This window comes from Saprolegnia parasitica (genome assembly GCF_000151545.1).
Source record: "Saprolegnia parasitica CBS 223.65 unplaced genomic scaffold supercont2.153, whole genome shotgun sequence".
Taxonomy (NCBI): Eukaryota; Oomycota; class Saprolegniomycetes; order Saprolegniales; family Saprolegniaceae; genus Saprolegnia; species Saprolegnia parasitica.
Window position 1 is genome coordinate 40,847 of NW_012156547.1, and position 24,516 is coordinate 65,362.

The window sequence follows — 24,516 nt, forward strand, 5'->3', positions numbered from 1 at the left end:
CGTCGTCGTCGTCGCTGCCGGTGCGTCTTCTGCGTGCCTTGTTCGTATCGAGAAATTCTTGTGTAGACGATTTCGCCCATGAGTTCGATCCGAGAGGTCATGCAGATGGTCATGTCGGACACCGAGTCGGAGACGGACGTCCACCTTGGCGGGTCGCCCAACGACCAGCTCGCGTGGCTCCACACGGCGCGCGAGCGCACGGCCGAAGTCCTCCAGCAACGTACTACACTACCACGACAAATGATCGACGGGTCTATCGAGAGGTCGCGTAGGCAAGCAGAGCAAGAAGCGCTACAGTTTGGCCGCCGACAAGTTTCACAACGAGCCGAAAACTGGGTTGCGTACGCGCAGCAACTCGGGCTCTTGCCGAATCCCGTGACGGCCGAGTCGGTCGCTGCCTTCTTCCACACGACACCTGGTACATTATCGACTTGCTGGCCTTTCTTGTTGATGTAAATGGCTCCCTAGGTCTCGACAAGACCAAGGTCGGCGAGTACCTAGGGGAAGGACCTGAGGACAAGTACCCGTTCCACGCCCAAGTCCGCGACGCCTACGTCGGTGCGTCTCGGATGCATGTCGTCGTATCCTCATGGTAGGAATGCGACTAGGCATGTTTGACTTTAAAAAGACGACCTTGGACCAAGCGCTGCGGCTGTGCCTCTCGAAATTCCGGCTCCCGGGTGAAGCCCAAAAGATTGACCGGATGATGGAGACGTTCTCGCGAGAGTATTATCGCCAGATCCAGCTCGACAACCTCGGTAAACTAGACTCAAAGAGGGTGCGTCTGAGCCTCTCGGTGGTGTTAGACCAGCCCCTCGCGGATGCCGACGCAGCCTTCATCTTGTCGTTCTCGATCATCATGCTCAACACGGATTTGCACAGGTACACTTTTCACAAACGTTCTATCTGGTAGTACGAGGTCGCACATGTGGCGCTAGTGACCAGATCCAGCGCAAGATGACCGTCGACGAGTTTGTCCGCAACAACCGCGGCATCAACGCCGGACAAGACCTGCCGCGCGAGTACCTCGTGGCACTCTACAACAACCTTCAAGCCAACCAGATCAAGATGCAGACCGACGTCTCGGATCTCAACACGGACGACGCGATTGCGACGGTGTGTTCAACACGACTGTATCTATCGTAGATCTGATGCGCGATGTGTAGGTCGACCGGTACTCTGCGCAGTGGGAAGGGGTGCTGAAGCGCCAGCAAAACGTCGTCGGTGCGTCGTTTACATCGAACGCGTCCGTCCTCAAGCTTCGCGCCGGTCGCCACGAACGCGAGATGTTCCGCCTCATCCTCGACACGACGACGTCGAGCATTCTCACGGCCTTTGAACGCACGGGCGACGAGAGCACGATGGCAAAGGCGTTGGACGGCATTGCCAGCGCGACCAAGATTGCCATCTACTTTCAAATGGTGCCCGAGGTCAACAAGCTCATTGCGGCGCTGGCCGCGTACTTTGTCGAGTTTGCCCACGGCGTCATGAACGGCGAGCGGGTACTACTCGATGCTGCTGGTTGCGCCACATGTCTCATAGGACACCGCGTAGGTGCACTTGCCAACGGTGGACTCTGCGAGCAAGCGGGGCCGCGCCGGCTCGGACAAGGGCGACAGCGTTCATGTGATTTTGCGCGAAGAAGAGCGGTACCGATTCAAGCGGCTGTGAAAAATGGTGTGATTGAGTGTGCACATGGCGTAGGCAAAGCGGGCTCAAGACGAGTCGCACGCTACGCACGCTGCAGCTGCTCTTTGATGTCGTCGCCAAGTACGCCGACTGCCTCCGCCAAGACGCATGGACGTCCGTGGTCGAGTGCATTCTCATCTTCAACGAGCTCGACATTGCGCCGACATCGCTGGTCGAGATGGACGGTACGTTGAGTAACGAGCGAGGGGTGGCGTACCGGAAAGATGGCGTAGATTTCGTCGACTCGAGAGGCGTGCCACTGCCGCCAGCCCAAGCCCACCTCTCGCCGCGCGCGCAGCAGGTTGGCTGATACATTGATAGTTGTATGGTTCCATGGCGATGGCTAGTCGCTGGTGGCGGGTGTTTCGGGCAAGACGCGCGAGCGGTCGCGCCGGCTCGCCGAGCGCCAGGCAGCGCATCGCCAGCAGCGCAATCTGCAGCAAGGCGCGTCTAACGTTCCATCCGGCGGGTTTTGGGACTCGCTGTCGTCGTACCTCTGGAGCGAAGACGACGACGACGTCGACCTCAACTACCCGCTCGTGAGCAACGCGCTGCGCGACTGTGTCGCCACGTGCGGCGGCGGCCTCCTCGAGCGCGACGCGTGGTTCCGCATGTGCCGCAAGCTGAGCAACGAGAGCTGTGTGAGCTTGCTCGAGAGTCTCCTTGCCGCGCGCGACCCGTTCAAGAGCGTTTTGCAGCACTCGACAGGCATTGTCGACTGGATGATGCAGGAGAATGCGATTCTGGCGCTGGAACTTGGCATCAACCTCGTGCTCGTCAACATCCACCGGTTCCCGACGTTGTGGCCTGCCGTGCACACATACGTGGCGCGCATCCTGCACAGCAAGGCCGACTTTGAGATGACGCTGCTTGTCGAACGCGTAATGCTCCAGGTCGAGGTTGATACATTGATACGAAACGAATCCCGTAGGTCGTCGTCAATGTGCTGCGCGTGTGCATCCGGCTTTTCCACGACGACGCCGCGCGTCCGATGCTCCTCGACACGCTCGTCTTGCTCAAGGTACGAGACGACTTGATCCATTGATATATGTATATATGCATGGATGGATGATGGGTAGGAGCTCGAGGCGCCGTCGCTGCAAGTGCTTTCGGAGCGCTTGGCCGCCGGCTTGCACATGCTCGTCAAGGCCAACGCCATGTACATGCACGACATGCCTCTCTCGACGTGGGAGACCTTGTTCAAGTATGTCTATCTTTCTTTCAAAAGGACAGGGGCATTACGGATGCCTAGCCTCCTCGGGCTCGTGGCGCAGTACCCGAACGGATGGCCCGCGACCCTCGACGCGCTCAAGCAGCTCGTCGCCGACGGCGTACGTATCCTCCTCTGCGCTTTGGTAGTTTCTATTTGCAAACGATGCGGTGTGTTGTGCAGGTGGCCAAAGAGATTGTCGGGCTCTGGACGGGCGTGTGCATGCGCCTCGTCAACCAGCGCACGGGTTTGGAAGTGGACGCGCTCAAGCTTTTGTACGCGGTCGCCAATAGGTATTATCGTCTACCGATTGAGTGAATACTGACGCGGGTGGCGTAGCGACGCGGCCGACGGGTGCTGGATCGACCTCATGCGCATCTTGCTCTCGTACCTCCAGGACGAGCGCCCCGCGGTCGCCCGTGCGGCGTGGGACTGCTTGTACCGGAGTCTGATGTTGCCAGGCCACCCGATTGCACCGTTGGTGTGGAAGGACTGCTTTGAAGAAATCATTTACACGCTGGACGACCGGTCTCGGTGCGATTACCTATGCCATAGTATGCGATGTGCTCATGGCGACGTGTGGCTAGCAGCAACGGACCCGCGAAAGACTCGAAGGATCTGAGCTTGTACTCGACGACGCTCCTCTCCAAGGTGTTTCTGTACAACATCCACACGCTCGCGGGCCTCGACTGCTTCCACACGCTCTGGCTCAACGTGCTGCGGCGTCTCGCGACCAAGTTGGCGCTACCGCCGAACGCAGCGACGTCGGTCGCGGCGCTCGAAGTGTACGAGACGACGCTGCACGCACTGCACAACCTCCTCGTGGTCATGACGGCCGAGGGCATTTTTGAGCGCACGTCGGCGCAGAGCCAGCAAGACGTGCTCACGCTGTCGTACGACCTCATCCGGTCCGTGTGTCCGCAGGTCCTGGACCAGCTCCGCTTCGACTCGACCCCGTCGTCCGACGCCATGATGGACCAGAACCCGCCGCCCGGCGAGTCGGCACAAGTGGAAAGCTCAATTACGATGGAGATCCCTGTCGAGACCGAGACTAAGAACGCCGACGATGCGAACGACACCCGTGCAGAATGCTAAGCGACATGGACACGATTGCCTTTCTTCTCTGCTGTTACTCGGTGTCGGAGCCACTGCTGTAGCCGAAAAACGCAGCGTCCCATCGCGGCTGGGGCAGTGGACTCACCTGCCATGGTCGGGGCGTCGATGAACCGGTGGTGTCGTCGATGGTTTCGGGACCGGCACTGGCGGGTGGCGCACGCCGCATCTGCACACGGCGCTTGGCCTCGGCCCTCGCTTTGGCGGCTTGGTTTGCCCGGTCCGTCTCGTCCTGCACCCACCCTTGTACGTCCGAGGAGGACGCAGGGACGTCGTCACTGTTGTTGGACTTGTTGACCGCCTACGACACCATGTTCTCACACCAACCGGTTGACATTGGACGCTGGTACCGCCCGCCGGGCCACGCGCCGCTCCATCGCAATTTTGTGACGCTCCGACCGCAGCTGCGACGACTCCGTCTACGTCGATAGATCAAACGTGTGGACGAGCAATGCTGGCGTCGTACGTGCAAGGCTTGCAGCGAGGCTTCGAGCGCCTTTTTCTGGGCTTCCAGCGCCAATCGCTGGCGATCCAGGTCGAGGTTTTGCTGCGCTTTGGCGTCGCACGCCAGGTCCATGCGGCGTTGCTCTGCGGCCTGCGCCGCCGCCACGTCGGCGCGGTGCTTGGCCTCGATTGCCGCCTCGGAGGCTTTCGTTGCGCGGTATCGCTCCATGTGCTCGAGCCGATCGAGAAATGGCGTCGCACTTGGCACATGGTCTATACGAAAAACAAATCATGTCCGCGGCCTCTATCGTGCCGAGCACGGACCCTGGATGGGCCCAAACTTGGTCATGGGATCAATACGGGGCGACGGTGTTGTCGGTCGGATCGCCTCGGACGGCGGGTTGTTGGGCGGGGGCATGGACGCTGCCAAGTGCGAAAGGCTTGCGCTGCGATTGTGCTTGACGGTGGCCTACAACCGGCGATGATTCTATTGCTCCAGTGTAGCAAGACGAACGAGGCTAGGGGTAGGTTGTTTCACGGGCTTTCGGAGCCCCAAGATGGTGTGGCGGCGAGGTGGCACGCGCTCGCTCCACGCATCCGTGAGCACGCGTGGTGGCGCAGGCTGTCGTGGTGACGTCAATTGGTTGGGTGACGCCGGCGCCGGCACGGGTCGGAACGCTTGTCGCCGAATGGACTCGATTTGCAGCAGCTGCGCCTCGCGGCGCGCCTGCTGTTCTGCGGCCAGCGCGGCTTCGGCCTTCAACCGCAACTCCTTGTCCATCTATGGCAACCCAATATGACATGGTGTGTGTCGGAGCAAGGGGTCCGACTTGAATTCTCCGCGCGCGTTCTTTGGTCACGGCAATCGCGTCGTCCACGAGCTTTTGCTTGATGGCCGCGAGCTCGGCGGTCTTGGCCGCCGATGGAGCTCTACGCAGCCGCAAGCATGACAAGTGCGTTCGGAGCATCGGCTCACGCACTTTGGTTTCTTGCGCTTGAGGCGCTTGGGTTTACAAGGTGGTGTTGTCGCGGGCGCGACCTCGGGGCGCGGTGGCGGTGGCGCGAGTGGCCGTGCGTGGCATGGCGATACTAGCGGTGATCGTGCCGACAATGGAGCGGCCACCGAGGCTTCGAATGGAGCGGCCACCGAGGCTTCGAACGAGTCGAGGCACTTGTCGAGAAGCCGCGACGCATGGTCAATCGGGTCGTCGTCGAGCTCCGGCGTGGCGTCCGCCTTGGGCGTGGGGACGCGCTGGCGACCCCGTGCGTGCTGCATCACGAGTCGCATTTGAGCCTCATGGTTGGCAAAGTACGCTCCGATCTTGCCGACAATGTCCATCGTGCAAGTCTGAAACGGACGCACTCGGTTGTGGAATTTTGTTTTTCAACACGTTGAAGCGGGTTCGTTGCCACCTGGACGAAGCGTGGCTTGTCGCGGAAGGTACATCGCGAAGAGCAGAGGAGGCATTCGCAGTAGGTATTCGCTTGGCATACTTTGAGGTAGTACCTCGTGCGCGATTTAGAGCGACCTCTTGAGAACTCATTTCAACAACAGAACGACCTCTCGACCCCAGCATCCGCCAAACTTGCTGGCGTACGAATTGGTGGTGGCCTCGTTGGATTGCTGAGCTCACGTTTGACAACCGATGTTGGGAATCAGCGACTGGTGGTCTTTTCAGCCACGCTTCCACTTGGTTTTCAAGCATGTCGATTTGACCCAAGGGCCCGTTGACTTGACCACACGTACGCTCAACGCCCACTGGTTGCGCGCATGGGTCAACGGATTAGAGTGCCAGATCATGTCGTAGTCTCTTCTTGACGCTGCGACCTCGACCTCCTTGAACGGAAAAAGCGGCAGGGAATCTCACAATCGTTGCAAGGGTACAAGCGACTGCGCGCAGTATACCGTGCGTTGTATACTTTTCCAATAGCCGAGCTCGTAATAACGTTCCAGTGCACTGCATGTCTGTGGAGGGCTGTGGAGAGAGTCTGCTGTGGACGGCCTGGCGCTGGTGGAGCTGCTGGTGGCATCCATCAATCACTTCTAGACAGTCGACTGTCCAACTGAAATTTCGATAACGTCAGTAATCGGGTGCTCCTTTTCCCAACTGAGGAACGACTCTGCCACGATGCGAGAGCGCTTCGTCCAGAACAGCCTTTCCAGTTGATCCAGTTCTATGCAGGTAGATGACAGGCAAATACAAGTGACTGTGAATCAACTGAATAAGTGCTCGCTGTGTGCACGCGTCACATGTGCACTTGGTGGACCATCTCGCCTCATTTGATCTCGCACCGTTCAAAGCACAACAAAGCAGCGACATTGACAGCAGCCAGCGCATGACCTCTCGTAGCGATCTTATCAGTATTACTCGGCTGCAAGATGATGTATGCTTCAAGGAGTAATACGTCATATCGCTGCAGCCGTCTCTGTGTCAAGATGACCAGCAGCAGTAGGTGAATCCGGTGCTCTATTTCGGCATTGGGTGCGCCTTTGACGTGGCGAATCTCTGGCAACCAAACACAACCCAACAACCACGCGCAAGGATGCCACTCTCTTCTCGGATAATAACCACCACATTTCACATTTCACTTTGGACTGTACCATGCGCATTGCGGCGCGCCACTCGAGTCCCGAGGCGACGACGACCCGGTCGTCGTTCGCGTCCTCGTCGTCGTCTCGATCGTCGGTCTCGGTCCCAATGGTGACGCTGTCGCTGCCGGACGTGAGCCAGCACCCGACCACCACGGCCGTGCACATCAAGGTCCCCGAGCTCCACGGGGTGCTTCAAGAACGCAACTCGTCCAAGCGCTTTCGGTGGCTGCAATGGAAGCGCCAAAAGACGACCTCCAGCGCAACCGACTGCTGGGTCGACTTCGACGGCGACACGTGGCGGTGGTTCCCACGGACGGGTCCCGGCGTGTACAAGGCGTCGCCGACGCACGTCCTTTCGATCACGCCGCTCTCGCGCATTGACGTGGCCACCGACGGCAGCTGCTTCCAGCTCTTCGACGACGGCACAGCCTTTACGTTTTACACGTCGAGCCGCGACCAGTGCGCGTCATGGACGGCGGCGCTCGAGGCGGCGATGGTGGCCCAAGCCTTCTTGGCCAAGTACCACCTCGGGCCGGTCCTCGGGTCGGGCGGCAGCGCCTCCGTGCACAGCCTCGTGCTGCAGAACGCGCCCACGGACCTCGTCGTGAAGCTCGTCATTGGCCAGAAGGACCTCGTCGAGAACGAAATTGCCATCCTCTCCCACCTCTCGACGGCGCCGCCATCCCTGCGAGCGCATGTTCCCACCCTCGTCAAGGCCATTGACCTGCGAGAGCAGCAGGCCACCGGTCTCGTGCTTCCTCGCTACGACGGCGGGTCGCTCCACGATCGCATGCGAAGCCTTCCGCCGCTGACGGCAACCAACGTAGCCTCGCGGGAAGTGGCTGCGAAGCGTCTCATGCGCTCGCTGCTGCGCATCTTGGAGCTTCTACACGGCGCCGACGTCCTCCACCTCGACCTCAAGCCGGCGAACATCCTCTTCAAGACCCACGAGGATGATTGCACGCAACTCGTGCTCATTGACTTTGGCCTCGCGATGCGTCCAAGTGCATACGACCATAAGAACGCACTCCACGACGCCGTGCGGGGCACGCCGGGGTACCTCGCACCAGAGCTACTTTCAATGGACCACGACGGTCCGCTGCCCGTCTCGAGCGCCACCGACGTCTTCAGCGCCGGCGTTCTTCTGTACAAGTACCTCCTCGGTGTCGCGCCGTTCCAAGGAGCGACCAAAGGCCAGCTCTTGGAGCGCATGCGCCAAGGGCAGATGGTGCGCCCGAAGGCGACGTGGGCACTTCTCTCGGTCAATGCACAGGATTTTGTCATGAGCATGCTCCAGCGCAAGCCGCACCATCGCGCGTCGACGTCCTCGCTACAAACCCATCCTTGGCTCGCAACCAGCGACTAACTCTGCCGTAATTTATCAACGCCTTCTTTACTTGCGTCGTGGTCGTACCTCCGACATGGTGGTTGGCTACTTAATAGAAACTTGAAACTTGATAGAAAGCTGATATTGAACAGATACGGCCGTGCCTTGTGAATGCTCTGCTCTGCCATCGCACCCCTTCTTGGTCGGATCGGCAAGGAATGCTTGTGATTGGTCGCCGCGACGGTAAAGTTGCGTTCGTTTAGCTGTAATTTAATGTATTTTCTGTGCAGTACCGTTCAAGTGCCGTTGGCTCTCCCGCCGCGCGGACCATGGCGGTGGAAGCGCGGGTATGGACTACATGCGACCCGTGGTGTGTACGACAAGTGCAGGACGCACCGCATTGTCGATACTCTTGGTACTGTCATCGTCGGCACCTCGTGTGCGTTGGTGGACGTGACCGTGGATGTTTCTGGAAAATCTCGACTTTTCCGTAATTCAAGCCATTTGGACGCCAAAGTTGTGGCGCGCCAGAGACCAAGAACACACAGCATGTCGACGGACGAGACGCCGCAAGAGATGCTCGCGCTACCCGCGTCGACGCCGACGCCCGGCGGCGCGCCGATCAACGTCACGGCGGGCGGCAACGCGGTCGCGCTCGACCACCTCGGGCCCATGGTCGTGCAGGTGGACGGGTCGCTCATGCGCATCACCGACTGGGCGACCAAGACGGACCACGAGAAGGCCATGATCCAGCGCGTGATTGCCAAGCGCAACAAGGAGCGCTTAGACGCGCTACTTCTCGCCCAGGCTGCCGAAATGGACTAATGCACGTTGCCCTCTCACGGTCTTTGCACCAGCCAAGAACCTTCGTGGTCGCTACGAGCGGTGGAGGAGCGCGCGCCGTGGCAGGCAACGCATCGCAGGCCGAGACTATGCGGATTGTAGGGCGTTCACTTGCCACATCTTGTCGTGTTGGTCAACGTCGCATGGTAAGGTCGTCTCTGCGTGGCAAGCCAGGTACGACGCTGGGTACGACGGGCGTCGAGGCGCTCGAATGACAACGTCAACCTCCGTACTGCACAGACCGAGCGATGTCTGCACCAACGCTGGCAGTTTTTCGCAGCGACAAGTGCCAGGCACGCGATTCCGTGCAAGAGGAGACTTGCAGCATACGACGAGGGCTCGGAGCACTTGGGGGCGTCCGCGCCGCGGTATGGGTTGCAGAGACAACGCATGGTGTACATACATGCCCCCACATCTGTGTACTAGTTAGTAGGACTCAAGTCGGGTGTACCAGATTCCCCGACAACCAAACAAAATCCCGTCGTGATCGCAGCATCGTGTTCTTGTGTTTCTATCCAACTTGATACTCTACTAGCCAACTTGATACTCTAGTCGGTCTTCTTGTCCTTGGCGGCGCGGCGCGGCGTGGTCAGAGTAAAGTAGGCCAGCAAGACGACGACGACGACCGGCGGTGCAAAGTACCACGAGCTCCAGATGCGCACGCAGCGCGGCAGGTCCAGAATTTCAAACGCAATGCCAGCATATTGCATGGCGACCCACGTGCACACCATGCCGCCGAGATCGTACACAATCGCAAGCGGGTGCGCCTTCGCGGGCGAAAAGTACTCGAGAAAGACCGCGTGCGGATGCGCGTTGCGGTCTTCGCTGTAGTGGAAGAGCGGGCGGTAGCGCCGGCGAATGTCTAGATTCGACCATGAGTCCGCGCCCACGTGTACAAGAATCGAGTCGTACGCTTGGCGACTTCAATGTACAAGGCGCCCATGATGAAGAAAATGTAGTAGCCCGGCGCGAGGCCGTGCCAGAGGGCGCTGACCATGAACGACGCCAGCGTCGAGAACGCGGTCGGCTTGCCCTTGCGCAGCGCCACGCGCTGGTAGACATCTACACAGCAGCAGCAGCAAATTAAACATCATCCAACGAAGAGGCGAGATGCCGACAAGCCGCTTACAAGTGTTGAGCCACAGCGCGACCTTGATGTTCCAGCCATTGATTGCGACGCGCATGTTGACGGGGAGCTCCACAAAGAGGATGTTGTTGTTCGTCAAGCCGTCCCTACGGATATAGCGTCGACAAAGGTCGTTTGAAATATGAGACTATACCATTGGTTGCGCTCGGTCGAGTAGCCGTAGCCGGCCAAGGCGCCGCCGAGCTCGGCGAGCGACCAGACCATGTACTACAAGAATATATCTCGTAAGGAATAAGCCAAATAAGACGGTGACGTACAAAGCGGAAGCGGTACAGGGCGACCGAGAGACACTGCAAGAGGCAGCGCGCGACGAACGGCAGCTCCGGGTAGAACGTCGGCGCGTCAATCGCATCGATCGGAAAGTTGTCCGAGACGAAGAAGAGACCAATGCACATCTACAAACGCGATCAAGAATGTGCATATGGAGATATGGATGTGGAGGTACGTACGATGGCCGAAAGCAGGTTCTTGACGTGGACGGTCCACGGCGCGACGCGATGGGTCGTCGCCCACGCAAGGTACTCGTGAAACTCAAAACCAGGACCGACGAGGAACGTTGGGAAAAAGTAGATGAAGCCTACAGACACAACGTTGAAACTCAACGCTCACCCTAAAAAACATACCGAGAAGCTCGAGCAGCGATGGGATCTCACGCAGCTGGTTGCGCAGCATGGCCGGCGTCTTGATATCGTCCGGCAGCGCGCCGTCGCTGTAGCTCAGCGCAAGGCCCGTGAGCTTCATCGTGAGCACCATTTGCGCAGAGTCCCAGACCAAGTCGGGCTCGTAGTGCTCGCGGTAGTAGTGGCACCCGATCAAGTAGGCAAACAAGACGACTCCCACGAGGCGGCCAACGATCGCGCTACGCCATGCACATGAGATCGATCATGCGGCCAAGAGGCTCGATATATTTCGTACCGAGGCGCCACGAGCATGAGCATGTACGTGATCGCGATCGCCAGCACCGAGTGCACGAGCATGTAATCAAAGACAAACCAGCCGACGGCGAGGCCCAGCGCAATGTTGGCCACGTGACCTACATAGAGGAATCGATGGGCACCACGATGCGGGCAGGCAGGCGTACGCAGCGGCGCCGACGGCAGCACGTGGTAGAGCGGCGCGACTGCGCAGCAGGCTGCGAGGGCCACGAAGATGCGGACGGCGTTGACGGGCAGGCCCTCGTCGGCGCAGATGGCGTCGAGTACGGCGCGGCCCGGCACCAGCGGCGGCGGCAGTTCCATTGAAATCCGAAAATGACCACCCGTGGTGTATGCACCAATCAGCGCGCAGCAGGTTGGCGTTGACGTGAACTGTGACGTCACACGACAGCATGCATGACGCATTGCCCGACGCGGTGCCACGTCATGGCCGCGTACTACCGCTCGTTTGCTATTGTATTCGTGTACAAGTAGACAATATTTGCTGCACCACATCTTGTCTTTCGTGCGCCCCCAACGGTCGCGTGAAGCGCCGATGGGATGGCAACGATCAACCACCTATCAAGTAAACCGAAGCGAGGAGGAGTGCCCATATCGAGTACGGGTCGACACGTCGGGACGCATCGGGGCTCGCACGTGTAGCTCGCGTATGTGGTCGGTACCTTAGTGCTTTCCACCGACCAGGAAGTCGGGGTCAAGGGATTTGTTGGACAACTAAGGCACCAGCTGTTCTGGTGCCTTAGTTGTCCATGCCGAAGCAGGGGTATTATGTACCCCTGTGCCGAAGCATGCACTAATATTTTGTACTAATAGTAGCTCTGACCACGCAGCGGCTGGAAGAGTCGCATCAAACTCTGGCATCAAACTCTTGTAAAATTCAAAAATTCGGTGACCATATACATGGCGGCGACCAAGGGAAAAAGCATTCTTGGCGGCAACGTACAAGCAAGGCCGTGACCGAGGCAAGTGCACGCTTCAACTCTAATACCGATGGCCACACACGCAGGTCTCCAAAATCAACAACCACGATCATCGTTTTGTGCCGTGTCGTGATGCTAACGGTAGGTTACTATTATACTTGTATACCTCATGAGCTGTCCACACGGCCCACAGAGCGTCATGACGAGCTCGTTCGTATCGTTGATGTACATATGTATGTCCTCCTGGATGCTCGAGTGGTCGAGTCTTGTACTTGCACGCGACCAAGGGGGATAAAAATACATATCTTTGTTCAGCGACCACTGGCTGCTGGACGCAGCATGACGCCACTCTCCATCCTCTCGAGCACCGCCATCTGGTGCCAATAGGCACGGGCAACTCAACCAACCGAACACGGCGCACAACTAATTGGCCCGCACGTCGCAGGCAACACCGTCATCCGATGAGTTGTGTGCACTGAGTTGTGTGGCGCCAACGCAGCGTGGTGCTCGAGCTATTTCCAAAATTCACTCGTGGATGCACCCAACAACGCCGCCCAGCATGATGATGCCCGCGTTGTCGACGACGAGCGACGAAAAGAAAGTCTCGTCCGCGCTCGAGAAGAAGCGGCTCTACAACAAGCACCGGAATCGTGCGCTCCGGCGGCTGGAAGCCGAAGAAAAGACGCACTTGACACGCCAGATAGAGCAACTCGAGGCCACGATGGCTCACTTGCACGACAAGCAGCCGGCGAGCGCGCTCACGTGGCGTGAGATCGCCGCCGTCTTTGTCGCCGAGCTCCGCGAAAGCCAAGCGCAGGCTTCGAGCCTCCGCGTCCGCGTCCAGCGCTACGTTGCCACGCGCGAGGCACTCGAAGCGTGGTGTCAGCACATGCCGGTACAATCTCGCCGTAGCGTCGACTAGACGCACTCAGCTTGAAGTATCTGCTAGACAGGCGCCACAAATCTGCTCGCCCACGACGAAGCGCGCCAGATTGCGTTCGACTGGATTGGCCAGCGCCTCTTGCACAACGTGCCAGCGGTGCTTTTAAGCGTCGACGCACGGCCACTACGCAGCGACGGCCGTCGCACGGTCGTCGAGCCATCGGGGAACTCGTACCAGATGACCACGTGGAGCGACCGAGTCGAGCGTACAGCACTTCACGCAGTCGCCAAGGGCCTCTACGCCGTCCACTTTCAAGCCGACGGCGCTGCGATTCTGGACACGCCAGGCACCAACATGGTGTACCTGCAGTCGCCCTCGACGTTTGGGGCGCTCCGATCGCAGCCTTTTGAAGAGAACGTGCTCGTGTGTCAATGGGCCATCGATGACGCACGCTACGTCGTGTGTGCGCAGAGCATTCTGAGCGACGCGCTGCATCGGCCACGTCCTCTGGCGCAAAACTGGACAAGCTGGACGATCGCCGACCGCGTGGACGCACAGGTGACCCGTGTCGTGCGGTGTCTGACAATGGGAGGGTTGCGCACCGGGGACGGCGCGCCGGTGCCGTTTTCGCTCGAAGAGCCAGAAATTGCGAATGTCCACCCGAGTCAGCAGTGGACCTCGCTCGTGCAAGCGAGAATGGCCTACGCGCAGCACCTCGAGGCGCATCTAGAAGCGCTTCTCCAGCGCGCGCTGGCCCGCAGCGGCTAGCATATGCATGGAATTAACAGCGCTATTTATTTAAAGACGATTGGATCTGTGCTCGATCGACCGGTGGCGTTGCCGTCGAAAGCGGGTCGTGGCTGAAACACAAATATGGCGATATATCGACCTCGAGCATCAACCAAGAGTATCAACGAAGTCTGGTAAAACTACGCGAGTCGCTGTGTCGTCGATTCTCGCGCGTTGCGAGGCTCCCATCTTCATTTGAACGAGTTCGATTGCGATGTTTGCAGCGTCTTGTTGACCGCTCGCCTTGACAACGTGGTCTTAGATCATCGCATGGCTAGTCCATGTGGCGAAGGACAACACGCAGGTATGGAGCCCGCTCTTGAACGAGACCCGACAATTGCGGGGGGAAAAGCCCTTTTCAGCTACGGTTTGATTGCTTTAAACGCCAAAAACATAGCACAAGTTTTCTACGCACACTGTAGCTCGCTTGTCATCTCTTAACGACCCTCTCATCAGTGCGTGCTACCGTCTTTTTCTTTATCGTTAGCGCGGGCAAAAAGAGTGGAGGAACCGGGGGTCGAACCCGGGGCCTTCCGCATGCAAAGCGGACGCGCTACCACTGCGCTATACCCCCCCATCCGGAGGGACTACCGGAAAATGGGGCGAGGGGAAAAGAACTATGAGGCGGCGTGTCACGGAAAAAGAACGTGGCACGTCGCACCAGATGGGGAAAAAATACCAGCCGCTGGCCTTGAAAGGGGCCCTCACCCATCTCTCCCCCCAAGCACATCTCCATCAAGTGCGCCCCCAAGGAGCTTGTCCCACCACATGTTCAAGTTCCGCCCTCCAGAAAAACAGAAAAACCCATTGCCGTCTGAGCACCACCGACTGGCCCGAATAGGTAGTGCAATATTAGGAGATAGATACCCAGTAAAGTCCTTCAATCCAATTGACAATTGACAATGCGCTATACCCCCATATGGTGTTACTGTAACTTTTTAAAGTATTGCTAGTTTAATTATTTCGGAAGTGGAAATTGGACGGTTTTGCACTTGAGGCACCGCAATTTGCAGTGTGGACATTGTCTCCTATGTTATACAATATTGTCTTAAATAGAAAGCGCAGATAGAGAGCGGAAAGACACGCGGTTGACGATGGAGTACAATGTCGAGAAAGGCTGGCGGATGGGGTCGGGACATGAAATTTCACACGAGGATGCTGATCGTGAACGGATTCTCGATTCCAGTGCACTGCGCGTTGGGATTTAAACTTCCTCATTCTGTTAAGCACAGTGCTCTTTCAATAGTCTACCGTCACATGCCACGGTGTGCGATGGCGTGCGTCCAATGCGTGCGTCCCAACGATACGAGCAAGCCACACACACTAGATACGCCGTGACGTGGCAGCACGACGCGCTCCATATTTTCATCCAATCCTGTCGCATCAGGCGTTGTTTTAACCAATCCACGTCGAGAGGCAAATCCAGCTGCCTGACCAAGAAAGAGCAAAATGGGCGAGTCAGCTGTTGTCGTCTCGGTCGTGCGTGGCCGCGACCTCCGCGTCGTCCAGAAGCTTGGCGTACAGGACCCGTACGTGGTGCTTCGGCTCGGGACATCGGCTCCGCGTCGGTCCGAGACCCATGACAACGGCGGGACAGCGCCGATCTGGTACTGCACCGAGACGTTCAGCGACGTCCCGTCGCCACTGCCCGTGTTGCAGATTGACATTATGAACAACAATTGGATCCGCGACAAGCCGATCGGCATCTGCGACATCGACCTCAACGAAGTCTTTCGGCGGGCGAGCGTCGCCGAAGCGTGGTTTCCTGTCAAATTTGAAGGCGCGCGCTGCGGTGACCTGCACGTTAGGCTGCAGCGTCCGTCGTCGAGCCCTCGCACTCGCGCCACGTCGACGTCGTCGTCGTCGACCAGCAACACGGTGCTCGGCTCGATCGCCAACGTGCACTCGGCCGTCGCGATCGCAGAGCTTCGCGATGAGAACGCGCGCCTTCGCAGCGAATTGGCACAGCTTCGCCGGCTCTTGCCGCAACAAACCTTTCTCCACGCACCAAGCTACAGTACAGCGACCCGATCGCGTCTCGCCTCCTAAGCTCTTAGATCGTAGTGGCTGACATCCCGATTGTTTCGAGTGCGAACGACCTCCAGCAGCTCCGGCCGATTGGCATGGGCGCCCACGGCACGGTCTATCACGGTCTCTACAAGAACGACGTCGTCGCGGTCAAGTGCCTCGATCAAGTCGAGGACCTCACCACGTTTCACCGCGAAGTCTCGGCCATGTTCAAGTACTACATCTATATGCCGTGCATGGTATCATGCAACCCTCGGTAGGCTGCAGTCGCAGCACACGGTGCAGCTGCTCGCAATGGCCGACCTCGACACCAACCAGCCCAAGATCATCATGCCGTACATGGTCCACGGCGATTTGCGCACGCACCTCGATAAGCGCCGCGCCAACGAGCGCACGGGGTGTACGCTGCCACATCAAGCGATTGCCGTCGCGGTCGCCGCCGCACTCGTGGACCTGCACAAGTGCAACGTCATCCACCGCGACCTCAAGCCCCAAAACGTTCTTTTGTCGACCGACAATCTCGTGCAGGTCGCCGACTTTGGCATTGCGCGTGAGAACGGACTGCGCTCCAAGACGGCCGAAGTGGGCACGCCCCTCTACATGGCGCCCGAAGCCTTTGCGACGAGCCACTATGGCACCGAAGTCGACGTCTACGCGCTCGGCGTCCTCCTTACCGAGCTCGACACGACCCTGCGGCCGTACAGCGAAGATTGCGTAAACGAGTATGCGCTGTTTATGCAAGTATCCAACGGTCGCCGACCCCTCCTCTCGCTCACGTGTCCGCTCTGGTACTACGAGCTCGCGCACAAGTGCATGGCCGCGGATCCGATCGACCGCCCGACGGCCGCGCAGGTGCACAAGTGCCTCTCGCAGCACGCGAATGACCCGCACACGACGACCACCAGCGGTGTCCCGGTCATTGCGGGAACCGACGTGACGTTCGTGAGGCGGCTCTCGCCGTCGACCGAGCTGGCGTTGTACGGCTCCGACCCGGTCGTGCTCCAGACGGTTGCTCCGACGCTGGCGGATGCACGGGCGTACGAGCGCTATTTGGGCAACCTGTTCACGTACATCTTAGATGTGATGCACAAGGACTCATTCTAGTGTTGTATAGACTCGATGCGCAGCCACATCTGGTGCGGCTGGTGGGTGTCGTCGGCGGCGCCTCGTCCAAGCTCGTGCTCGAGTTTCTGGACGGCGGCGACCTTTTGACGTACCTCGAGCAGCCCGAGCCCCGACGACGCGTGTCGAAACTCAATCTTGCGATCGGCATGACGCACGGCCTCCACGCGCTTCATGCGCAGGGCATGGTGCACGGGCACCTCAAAGCCAAGCACGTCTATTTAACAGCGAGCGGTGATGTCAAACTCGCGAGCTTCAAGTTCGGGCACACCGGCACGTTCTCGGGCGATATCTTTGCGTTGGGGAATCTGTTCGCCCGCGTGGACGCTGCGTACGCCCAGCCGTCAACCCACGACCCCGTGCTGGCGTTCATCATCCAGCGCTGTTGCGCCGACGAGCCAGCAGCCCGACCATCAACCACCGACCTTCTTGCGTGCCTCGAGTCGGCGTCCGTCGCCTGAACTCTGAACTCTCGGTTCTTTATTGTCTCGTAGCAACGTCGACATGTATCCATCTTCCAATCAACAGTTTTCCCGCCAGTTTTGGTCGTTTGGAACCCCACCCTCTACAACCCTAGTTTTTGTTCCGCCGCCTCGCGCGCCAGGGTCGTGACCACCAGAGTTTCGGCTACCTCGGTAAAGAGACTCTTCAGTCTTTCCTGAGACGTAGTACGCCAGCAGGGACTCGGACACAATGTACTGGCATGGGTATCATCATCATAATCAACATTCTACAGGGTGTTTGACGCATACAAAGAGAGTCGTCTACTATCGTGTCGGTGGCGTGCGTTACCGCGGCGCGGCGACGGGGCTGCCCACCGGGCTCGGCTCGGTGCTCATCGAATCGATGCGCGCGGTCGCGTTCTCGTACCGGATCTGCGCCAACGTTTGTTGAAACTTGAGCACGTCTTGCGCAAAGATGCGCTGGTGGTACACGTGCGTCTTGTGTTCAAATTGCCGAAACTGCACGACCGGGTCATTCGAGAGCACATTTGTCGACGGGTCCTGGTCGAACGGGAGGTACTGGTCCTTCATGCGGAGGCCGTTGGCGACCGAGACTTGCTTGATGATGACGCGGTCGTGCCCGAGGCGCTCGGCGATCGTCCAGTTGGTCCAGTTGCGCTGGATGCGGTCGAGCGGGTACTTTTCATCGTCCGTGATGCTGTGGGTGAAGACCACGTACCGGTTCTCGTCAAAGAACTGGCGCGCGAGGATGTTTTGAAAGTACGCGTTCTGCTGCGTCGCCCCGTACGGCGACTTCATGCGGAAGTACATAATGTTGGGGTCTGGCATGTCGAGGAGCCCGTCCGGCGTTTGAAAGTAGAGCCGTTGGAGCGTCTGCGTGACCTCGTCCAAGGTCGCATACTCGATGCGCTGGCGGGCCTTGATGAGGTGGTACGACGGATCGTTCTCGAGCGGGAAGACGTGGACTTCGCTCACCGGTGCCATGGACGCCGGGAGCCCGCAGTGCTGGATCATCGCGTCAATGTTGTGGTACAGCTGCTTGGTGATCCAGTCAAAGCCGAGCCGCCGCGAGCTCTCGTGGGCCATGAGCGACGAGTTGCGCCACGACTGCTTGAACGGGTCGGAAAACGTGGGCACGGCCATGGATTTGGCGACCCACGAGTTCATTATGCATGCGATTTCCTTGTACTTGCGCAGCTTGCTGTGCAGCGACGACTGCTTCTCGGAGCTCGCGTCCTTCATCGTCTTGAAGATCGTCGCCACGTCCTTCCACGGCAAGAGGTTCTTGCTCGTTGCAACGAGCGCGCTCACGTCGTCTTCGTTGGTATGAGGCGCCGTGGCCTTCTTCTTGCCCTCGATCTGCTTGAGCTGCGACTGCAGATCTTGAATCTGCTGCGCGAGCTGCGTCGCCTCTTGCTTCTCCATCATGCGGAACCGCCGGTTGCGTTCGCGGTTGTACTGCTTCTTCTTGTCGTACGCGTCGGTCGACGACGTCTTGGCCGTCTTGGTAGGCGCACCGCACTTGGACGCCGGGCTCGACACGGCGCTGCTCATCGACGCATTGTCGCCCGTCACGTACTCGAAGCGGCTGGCTGCGTCCGGTGCGGGCTCCGCGATCGGGATCGGCGGCGGCTCGGACACGGACGCGAGCCACTCGAGGTCGACGTCAAAGTCGCATCCGGGCGCGGCTACCTGGCCCATGTCCATGTCGATCATCTCGTCCGAGCTGTAGCCACAGGAGGCCATGTCGGCCAGCGAGAAGGGCGAGGATGGGACGCTCGCCATGCTGCGTCGTCGTCTTCCAGTCTGTGAATGAGCGTTCGGCGGGGTCGCATTAAATACAAATATATCGTATCTCTTTATAAAAATAGTCGCGGATTGCCCTTTGCATGCATGCATGACCCACCTGTTTTTATTACGCGCTTGGATTTAAATACAGATGCGTCCGGATAACGACGTGGTATGCGGCCGACTGGATGTTTGTATACTTTGGATGAAGCCGGTGCTACCGTATGCCACGTATGGTATTTTAATGCATTTCTTAATTCCACATAGACAAAACGAGATATTATAAAAACATCGAGAATGATCGATGCCCGACCCAAGCAACGCGACGGTCATTGGTCCTCCACTCGACGCTGCTAGAAACCGAGTATTTCTCAAAAACCCCGCAATTTGCTCAAATAGTCGCAAAATCCACACGATTGAGGAATACGTGGATCGGATTGGCTTAAAGAAGAGAATTAAGGGGTTGTGATTGGCTTGTTTGTGAGTTTGTGTTTTTTTGCGAATATACGAGGTAAATTACGGAGTTTTAAAGAAATTCACAACAGAAACGTGTACAGCTTGGCCGTCTTAAAAGTCACTACTGGTACCGTAGTAAAGCACATCTTACGAGCACCCTGTTGTCGTGGCTGATACCACTGGATCAAGACCACCTTTTTGGATGACGTGTTGCGAGGACCATCATCGCCATCACAATCCTGCACGGCTTCGAGTCGCCAAGCTATCACTCGCCCCGGCGCATACGGTATGGTTGGACGATTGTGCTGAAACGAAAGGTGACAAGGCCTGACGAGGCCAGCACCCGCGCCCACGTCGTCGTCGGCGGGGAAAAGGCCGTCGACGGATGCAATCTAGCGGTTGGAGAATGTTGAGTGCATGGATTCGATGCAAGAACATTCTGCGGGTGAATTGGCGTTGCCCAGGGTGTTGCCCTTGCGGTTGAGCTGCGATCTGCCTTGATCAATGGTGTGTGCGACACAACTAGGTTGTCAGTGACAATCTCGAGGAGCTATCTCGAGGGTGACTGCTAGACACCCTCGGAAGCGACATTGAGAGCGACGATGGAGCGTGCAGTCGCCACGTCGCACGGAGCTAGCATGTGCAATCGCTGCAACGACAATCATACAGTGCTTCCCAAACGAACGGGGTGCAACATTGAACTTTAACTTTAGTCTACTAAACTACACGAAACAACTAGCAAGGCGCGCTGATCCAGTGGCGGTCACGGTCGATTTGCGCCGCCGTGTGTGCGATCCATCCCAGCATCGAGTGGGCGAGTTCTTGGTGCTCGTCGAGGCGGCACTTGAGCTCGTGGTTCCGGCTGCGATCGAGGTCGGCGCGCGAGAGGCGGTCGGCCTCGGCCGGCGTCTTTGTGAGTGCGTCGAGCGTGGCCGTGAGCTCGACCACCTGCTGCTGGAGCAAGTCGGCTTCCTCCACTTCCCGACGACGGTACAAGCGCTGGCGCATGCGGTTGTAGAGGCGCTTGCGCTGGCCGGACGGGAGGTTCTCCACGTCAAGCGCATCGGCGGTTGCTGCGTTGTTGGCAGACATGCTGCTGTCATCATGGTCGAGACCAGCCATCCACGCCGCGTCCGAGCTCATGCTCTGCGTGATTTGCGTTGCCCAGTTGGCCATCTCGTGCATGAAGGACGAGTACTCGTGCATACGGCGCTTTAGTGACCGGTTCTCGACCTCGGCCGGGAGGAGCGAGGACGGACTCTGCGAGGGCCGGCCGCGGTGCTGGAGCCGCTGGAGCTCGAGCTCGAGCTCATGGATCTGGACTTTGAGCATTTGGCGCTCGTGGTTCTCGATGCGGCGGAGGTGCTGCTGCCGCTCGCGGTTGTACAAGCGCTTCTCCATGGCCTTCTGCGCCGCGTGCACGGGGCACTTGCGACTCGGTGGCCGCGCGTCCAGGATGAAGTTGATCGACGCTTTGTTCATGCTGCAAGAAGAACGACTGTGACCGCTGGCGCAGTGGCGAGCCACTCTGCGACACGCCGCCGGCGTTGAGTGCGCTTACATACACCATTTGTATGTGAAGCTCAATTGAATATCTTTGCAGTGCAATTGAGATGCCAACGACGAGCCATCTGCTGGCGTCGCGAGCCCAACAGTAATCCAAATCTTGTTTACTTTCTTGAGTTGTCGCCACGTGTTTCGTCCGTCGAAGCCGACCCGACAAGGGTTTTGCCCACGTTTTGCCCACGCCGATGGCGATCGAGGGAGGGCGATCGCTCTCGCACGGCGCCGACCGACGACGATCCACAGCCAACGCTGTCTTATCGACAGGATGGCGCCGGCTCGGTCTGCTGTCGCCACCGCTGCCACTGCAAAAGGGTCGACCATGGCTGGGGCAAAACCGTTCGGAGCTGGGACAAAGTCTCTCCTGCGCGTTTTGTCACGCGAGGTACTAATCGGAGCCTGCGATGCCCCGTCCCCAGCTGGCGCAAGATACTTTCACGCGTTGGCGTTCGCGAAGCGCTTCGTGTCGGTGGCGACTGGCGATGGCTGGTGCAGTGCCGCATAGAGCAAGAACTTCACTGGACTCGAAGGAAGGAGTTGTGATATGTTTTTCTTTTTGTGGTTGATCGCTTTGGCCAGTGAGGGGGTTGATCGCTCTCGGTGATCCTTGCGGCCGTCGATGATTGGTATTCTGGGTGATAGTTTAGCAACGAGACCCGAGCGGTGTGGGACGATCGCTCATCGGTTGATTGGTCGCTGAACGCGCCACGAACGTGCTGTGCGACGCTCTGCCACCGAGAGAGCGTTTTGACGACCATACGAGCGCGTGTTCACGCAGACATACCAGGAAGATGGCGCCAGAAGGCTTTCTTCCAGTCGACTGATTGCTGACCGCTGGTTTTGCTCTCGAAGGAAATTCCATCGCAGGAGGCCAGTCGCACTGAAACCAAGATGATGGTCATCGTCTGATGCGAAACGACGGCATGCGCAACGGTGATTGGCTAAAATTGAAATACGTTTATATTTTGGATTTGTCGTTCAAGATTCTAATCACGCGTGTCACGACCGCGTAGTACTGTGCGGGGTAGGGTAGGACGATTAGTTGACCATGACTACTCGTCGATACAGAAGTACCAAGGTAGCATAACGCATAACGCAATAGACTTTCGCTGCGCTTGCTGTTTCTTCCTGGGACACTTGAAAGCGTGGCGACGCAGCGAAGTCTTCTTGTCGCGCAGCTGAACCAGAAAGTCGTCAGGCTCTTTCTTTCGAGACGATGAATGCAAAGTAGTGTAGCAGTTCTGACAAACACAGACGTAACTCGGCGGCCGGCTCGTCGTAGCACCTTGGAATCGCTAGTCCACCACCATATCCAGTTCAGGGTAAATTATACTAGTATTCGAATAGACTCACTTCAACAACAAACACAGACGTGACGCACCTCTGCCTGGCCCTGCACACCAAGGGGATAGAACCTGGCTGCACACGAACTGTACTGTATTAGAGTACCGGTTCCAGGCCAATCGCTGCCTCCAGCCATCACCACGTCGTTGGCATGGCCGTGCTACGATACACTGCACGACGTCAACTCCAGATATCTGTCGGCGTTTCAGTTTCGAGTGTTCAAACGTCAGTAGACGCGCGTACTGGGAGGCATGGCTGCTTCTGACGAAGCTGCAGACCATTCATTGGCTCTGTCGCGTCGTACTGCACGTCTGTTGGGTTTACTGCGCCGATTTTCTTTACACAGCGAGCCATGCTAGGTAGGCTGTACGGCGGTCGAAACAACATCGTGGAGAGGCGATATGGCATGTACCTGGGCTCGGTATTCTTGGTCAAGCAAGAGCCTAGCCTTTCTTCCAGTCCTCTCCAACCTCCAGTAACGTTAGTGGGAAACGAGCTGTTTGTGGTCTCGTCCTCGTGCGGTTTCGTTTGGCAGAGATGCTTGGTCGGAGCTGCTGGTCTTCTCGCCGATTCGAAACACTTCAGAATGGACGGTGCTGAAGCTACTCGAGCGCGTACTGCAAGTAGCTCGAGCGTGCGTGAAGTCGAGATTGTGCCACGTGGGCGATGCTGTCTGCGTATAGGGCGGGCGCCCACATGGTCCTCCACCATCGGACGCACGACGAGGAAGCGGGCGCTCCATCTGCTCGGCTGTGCGATCTTCCAAGCGCGCGCGGTGACCCCACGATCCGTCGTGGTTTCGATCCGCTGCCCTTCGCGCCCACGTTGCCTTTCGCAGCTGTCGCGCCCGCTGATTGGTGCAACTTGACAGGGGAACTGGGAAAGAAAGGGTGTCTAATGACTTTTACCTACTTGAACGCCAAGGACGTCAAACGCAATAGGGTAAAATGAAGGCGCCGCGCGGCGGGCATGCGGTGCATTTCAATCGTACATTGCTATCGCACGTGCATCCAGCGTTAGTGTACTGGCTTTTACTGCGCGTACGCGCCCTCCAGCGCGTGCAATCCAGCACACGCGACGTTGGCCAAGTGCGTTAAATGGTTTGACCCAGAAAAACGCAGCCAACGCCAGTGCTGGCTTTGCAACCCACAATCAGACAAGCACGCCGACGACGACGACGATGTCGGCGATCCGATGGAACCCATGGGGCGTCAACTACGCCGGGAAGGAGATCGAGCAGATGCAATTCGTGCACCGCGTGTACCTCGAGGCGATGGGCATCGAGGCCATCGACCTGCCGCCGACGCTGCAGATGAACGCGACGTTCACGGCCCCGCTCTACGTGCCGACGAAGGCGTCCTTTGACGAGCACACGTTTGTACGGCAAATGCAAGGCGTCGTGGGCTTGCTGCGGCAGCCCGCGGAAGAGATCATCTCGTGCATCTGCGGCTACCAAAAGGAGCGCGCAGACCGCTTCCAGTTTGGCTCGGCCTACATGAACGACCCGCGCACGCTGCTGCTGGAAGAGATCAAGGAGTGGGCCATGTCGCGCCTCGCGCCGGCTTCATGCACGACCGAGTCGATCGAGCGCGACGTCGAGAAGCGCAAGAACTACATCACACAGCTGCAGTACGTGGGCGGCGACCTCTTTGCGCCCGGCAGCGGCGAGCGCTCGCTGCTCAAGACGCTCAAGGACATTCGCGAGATCCTTGAAAACCGCGTGCTGCCGACGATTGCTTGCGAGCGCGCGCAGGCGAGTGCGAAGGACCATTTGACCGTCGTCGAGGCGCGCGCCACGGACGCGCTCATCCACGGCGTCCAGTTCCTCTTCAACGTCTTCCGCAACACGAGCAATGCG

General features: G+C 58.4%; 11 protein-coding genes and 1 non-coding gene across 12 annotated transcripts; 7 read left to right on the forward strand and 5 right to left on the reverse strand.

Moving 5' to 3' along the window:
• Window positions 1–111: 111 nt before the first annotated feature.
• On the forward strand, window positions 112–4,020 carry SPRG_14296 (hypothetical protein; the record flags this gene model as incomplete). Its single annotated transcript, XM_012354278.1, has 18 exons — window positions 112–220; window positions 273–296; window positions 326–418; window positions 469–558; window positions 609–758; window positions 807–882; window positions 939–1,116; window positions 1,167–1,502; window positions 1,555–1,649; window positions 1,705–1,874; window positions 1,923–1,990; window positions 2,037–2,570; window positions 2,621–2,710; window positions 2,769–2,893; window positions 2,942–3,020; window positions 3,083–3,192; window positions 3,239–3,433; window positions 3,490–4,020. 18 exons carry the CDS (start codon window positions 112–114, stop codon window positions 3,992–3,994), a joined length of 3,027 nt encoding a protein of 1,008 aa, XP_012209668.1. The 3' UTR covers window positions 3,995–4,020.
• An 8-nt stretch (window positions 4,021–4,028) lies between these two features.
• SPRG_14297 (hypothetical protein) lies at window positions 4,029–5,795 on the reverse strand (the record flags this gene model as incomplete). Its single annotated transcript, XM_012354279.1, has 7 exons — window positions 4,029–4,313; window positions 4,363–4,431; window positions 4,479–4,729; window positions 4,781–4,925; window positions 4,971–5,237; window positions 5,287–5,386; window positions 5,437–5,795. 7 exons carry the CDS (start codon window positions 5,793–5,795, stop codon window positions 4,029–4,031), a joined length of 1,476 nt encoding a protein of 491 aa, XP_012209669.1.
• Window positions 5,796–7,059: 1,264 nt separating this feature from the next.
• SPRG_14298 (CAMK protein kinase) lies at window positions 7,060–8,415 on the forward strand (the record flags this gene model as incomplete). Its single annotated transcript, XM_012354280.1, has 1 exon — window positions 7,060–8,415. One exon carries the CDS (start codon window positions 7,060–7,062, stop codon window positions 8,413–8,415), a length of 1,356 nt encoding a protein of 451 aa, XP_012209670.1.
• Window positions 8,416–8,875: 460 nt separating this feature from the next.
• SPRG_14299 (hypothetical protein) lies at window positions 8,876–9,239 on the forward strand. Its single transcript, XM_012354281.1, has one exon. It carries the CDS (start codon window positions 8,926–8,928, stop codon window positions 9,199–9,201), a length of 276 nt encoding a protein of 91 aa, XP_012209671.1. The 5' UTR covers window positions 8,876–8,925; the 3' UTR covers window positions 9,202–9,239.
• Window positions 9,240–9,767: 528 nt separating this feature from the next.
• Window positions 9,768–11,604, reverse strand: SPRG_14300 (hypothetical protein; the record flags this gene model as incomplete). The annotated part of the gene is made up of 9 exons (XM_012354282.1): window positions 9,768–10,081; window positions 10,132–10,281; window positions 10,349–10,452; window positions 10,500–10,573; window positions 10,624–10,761; window positions 10,816–10,943; window positions 10,990–11,225; window positions 11,282–11,399; window positions 11,448–11,604. 9 exons carry the CDS (start codon window positions 11,602–11,604, stop codon window positions 9,768–9,770), a joined length of 1,419 nt encoding a protein of 472 aa, XP_012209672.1.
• A 1,176-nt stretch (window positions 11,605–12,780) lies between these two features.
• Window positions 12,781–13,872, forward strand: SPRG_14301 (hypothetical protein; the record flags this gene model as incomplete). The annotated part of the gene is made up of 2 exons (XM_012354283.1): window positions 12,781–13,116; window positions 13,171–13,872. 2 exons carry the CDS (start codon window positions 12,781–12,783, stop codon window positions 13,870–13,872), a joined length of 1,038 nt encoding a protein of 345 aa, XP_012209673.1.
• A 523-nt stretch (window positions 13,873–14,395) lies between these two features.
• SPRG_30184 lies at window positions 14,396–14,467 on the reverse strand. Its single transcript has one exon. It is a non-coding gene; the product is annotated as a tRNA-Ala (tRNA).
• Window positions 14,468–14,490: 23 nt separating this feature from the next.
• On the forward strand, window positions 14,491–14,793 carry SPRG_21404 (hypothetical protein; the record flags this gene model as incomplete). The annotated part of the gene is made up of 1 exon (XM_012354294.1): window positions 14,491–14,793. One exon carries the CDS (start codon window positions 14,491–14,493, stop codon window positions 14,791–14,793), a length of 303 nt encoding a protein of 100 aa, XP_012209684.1.
• Window positions 14,794–16,016: 1,223 nt separating this feature from the next.
• Window positions 16,017–17,605, forward strand: SPRG_14302 (serine/threonine protein kinase; the record flags this gene model as incomplete). Its single annotated transcript, XM_012354284.1, has 3 exons — window positions 16,017–16,135; window positions 16,182–16,988; window positions 17,036–17,605. The coding sequence occupies 3 exons, from the start codon at window positions 16,017–16,019 to the stop codon at window positions 17,502–17,504; spliced, it is 1,395 nt and encodes a 464-aa protein (XP_012209674.1). The 3' UTR covers window positions 17,505–17,605.
• A 135-nt stretch (window positions 17,606–17,740) lies between these two features.
• SPRG_14303 (hypothetical protein) lies at window positions 17,741–19,312 on the reverse strand. The gene has a single exon (XM_012354285.1). The coding sequence runs from the start codon at window positions 19,290–19,292 to the stop codon at window positions 17,832–17,834; it is 1,461 nt and encodes a 486-aa protein (XP_012209675.1). The 5' UTR covers window positions 19,293–19,312; the 3' UTR covers window positions 17,741–17,831.
• Window positions 19,313–20,486: 1,174 nt separating this feature from the next.
• On the reverse strand, window positions 20,487–21,239 carry SPRG_14304 (hypothetical protein; the record flags this gene model as incomplete). The annotated part of the gene is made up of 1 exon (XM_012354286.1): window positions 20,487–21,239. The coding sequence occupies exon 1, from the start codon at window positions 21,231–21,233 to the stop codon at window positions 20,487–20,489; it is 747 nt and encodes a 248-aa protein (XP_012209676.1). The 5' UTR covers window positions 21,234–21,239.
• A 2,599-nt stretch (window positions 21,240–23,838) lies between these two features.
• Window positions 23,839–24,433, forward strand: SPRG_14305 (hypothetical protein; the record flags this gene model as incomplete). Its single annotated transcript, XM_012354287.1, has 2 exons — window positions 23,839–24,287; window positions 24,424–24,433. The coding sequence occupies 2 exons, from the start codon at window positions 23,839–23,841 to the stop codon at window positions 24,431–24,433; spliced, it is 459 nt and encodes a 152-aa protein (XP_012209677.1).
• Window positions 24,434–24,516: the final 83 nt, after the last annotated feature.

What these genes read in the sequence shown, in the direction of transcription:
- SPRG_14303 (XM_012354285.1), bottom strand. Translation starts at nt 19,292, where the DNA reads ATGGCGAGCGTCCCATCCTCGCCCTTCTCGCTGGCCGACATGGCCTCC.
- SPRG_14299 (XM_012354281.1), top strand. Translation starts at nt 8,926, where the DNA reads ATGTCGACGGACGAGACGCCGCAAGAGATGCTCGCGCTACCCGCGTCG.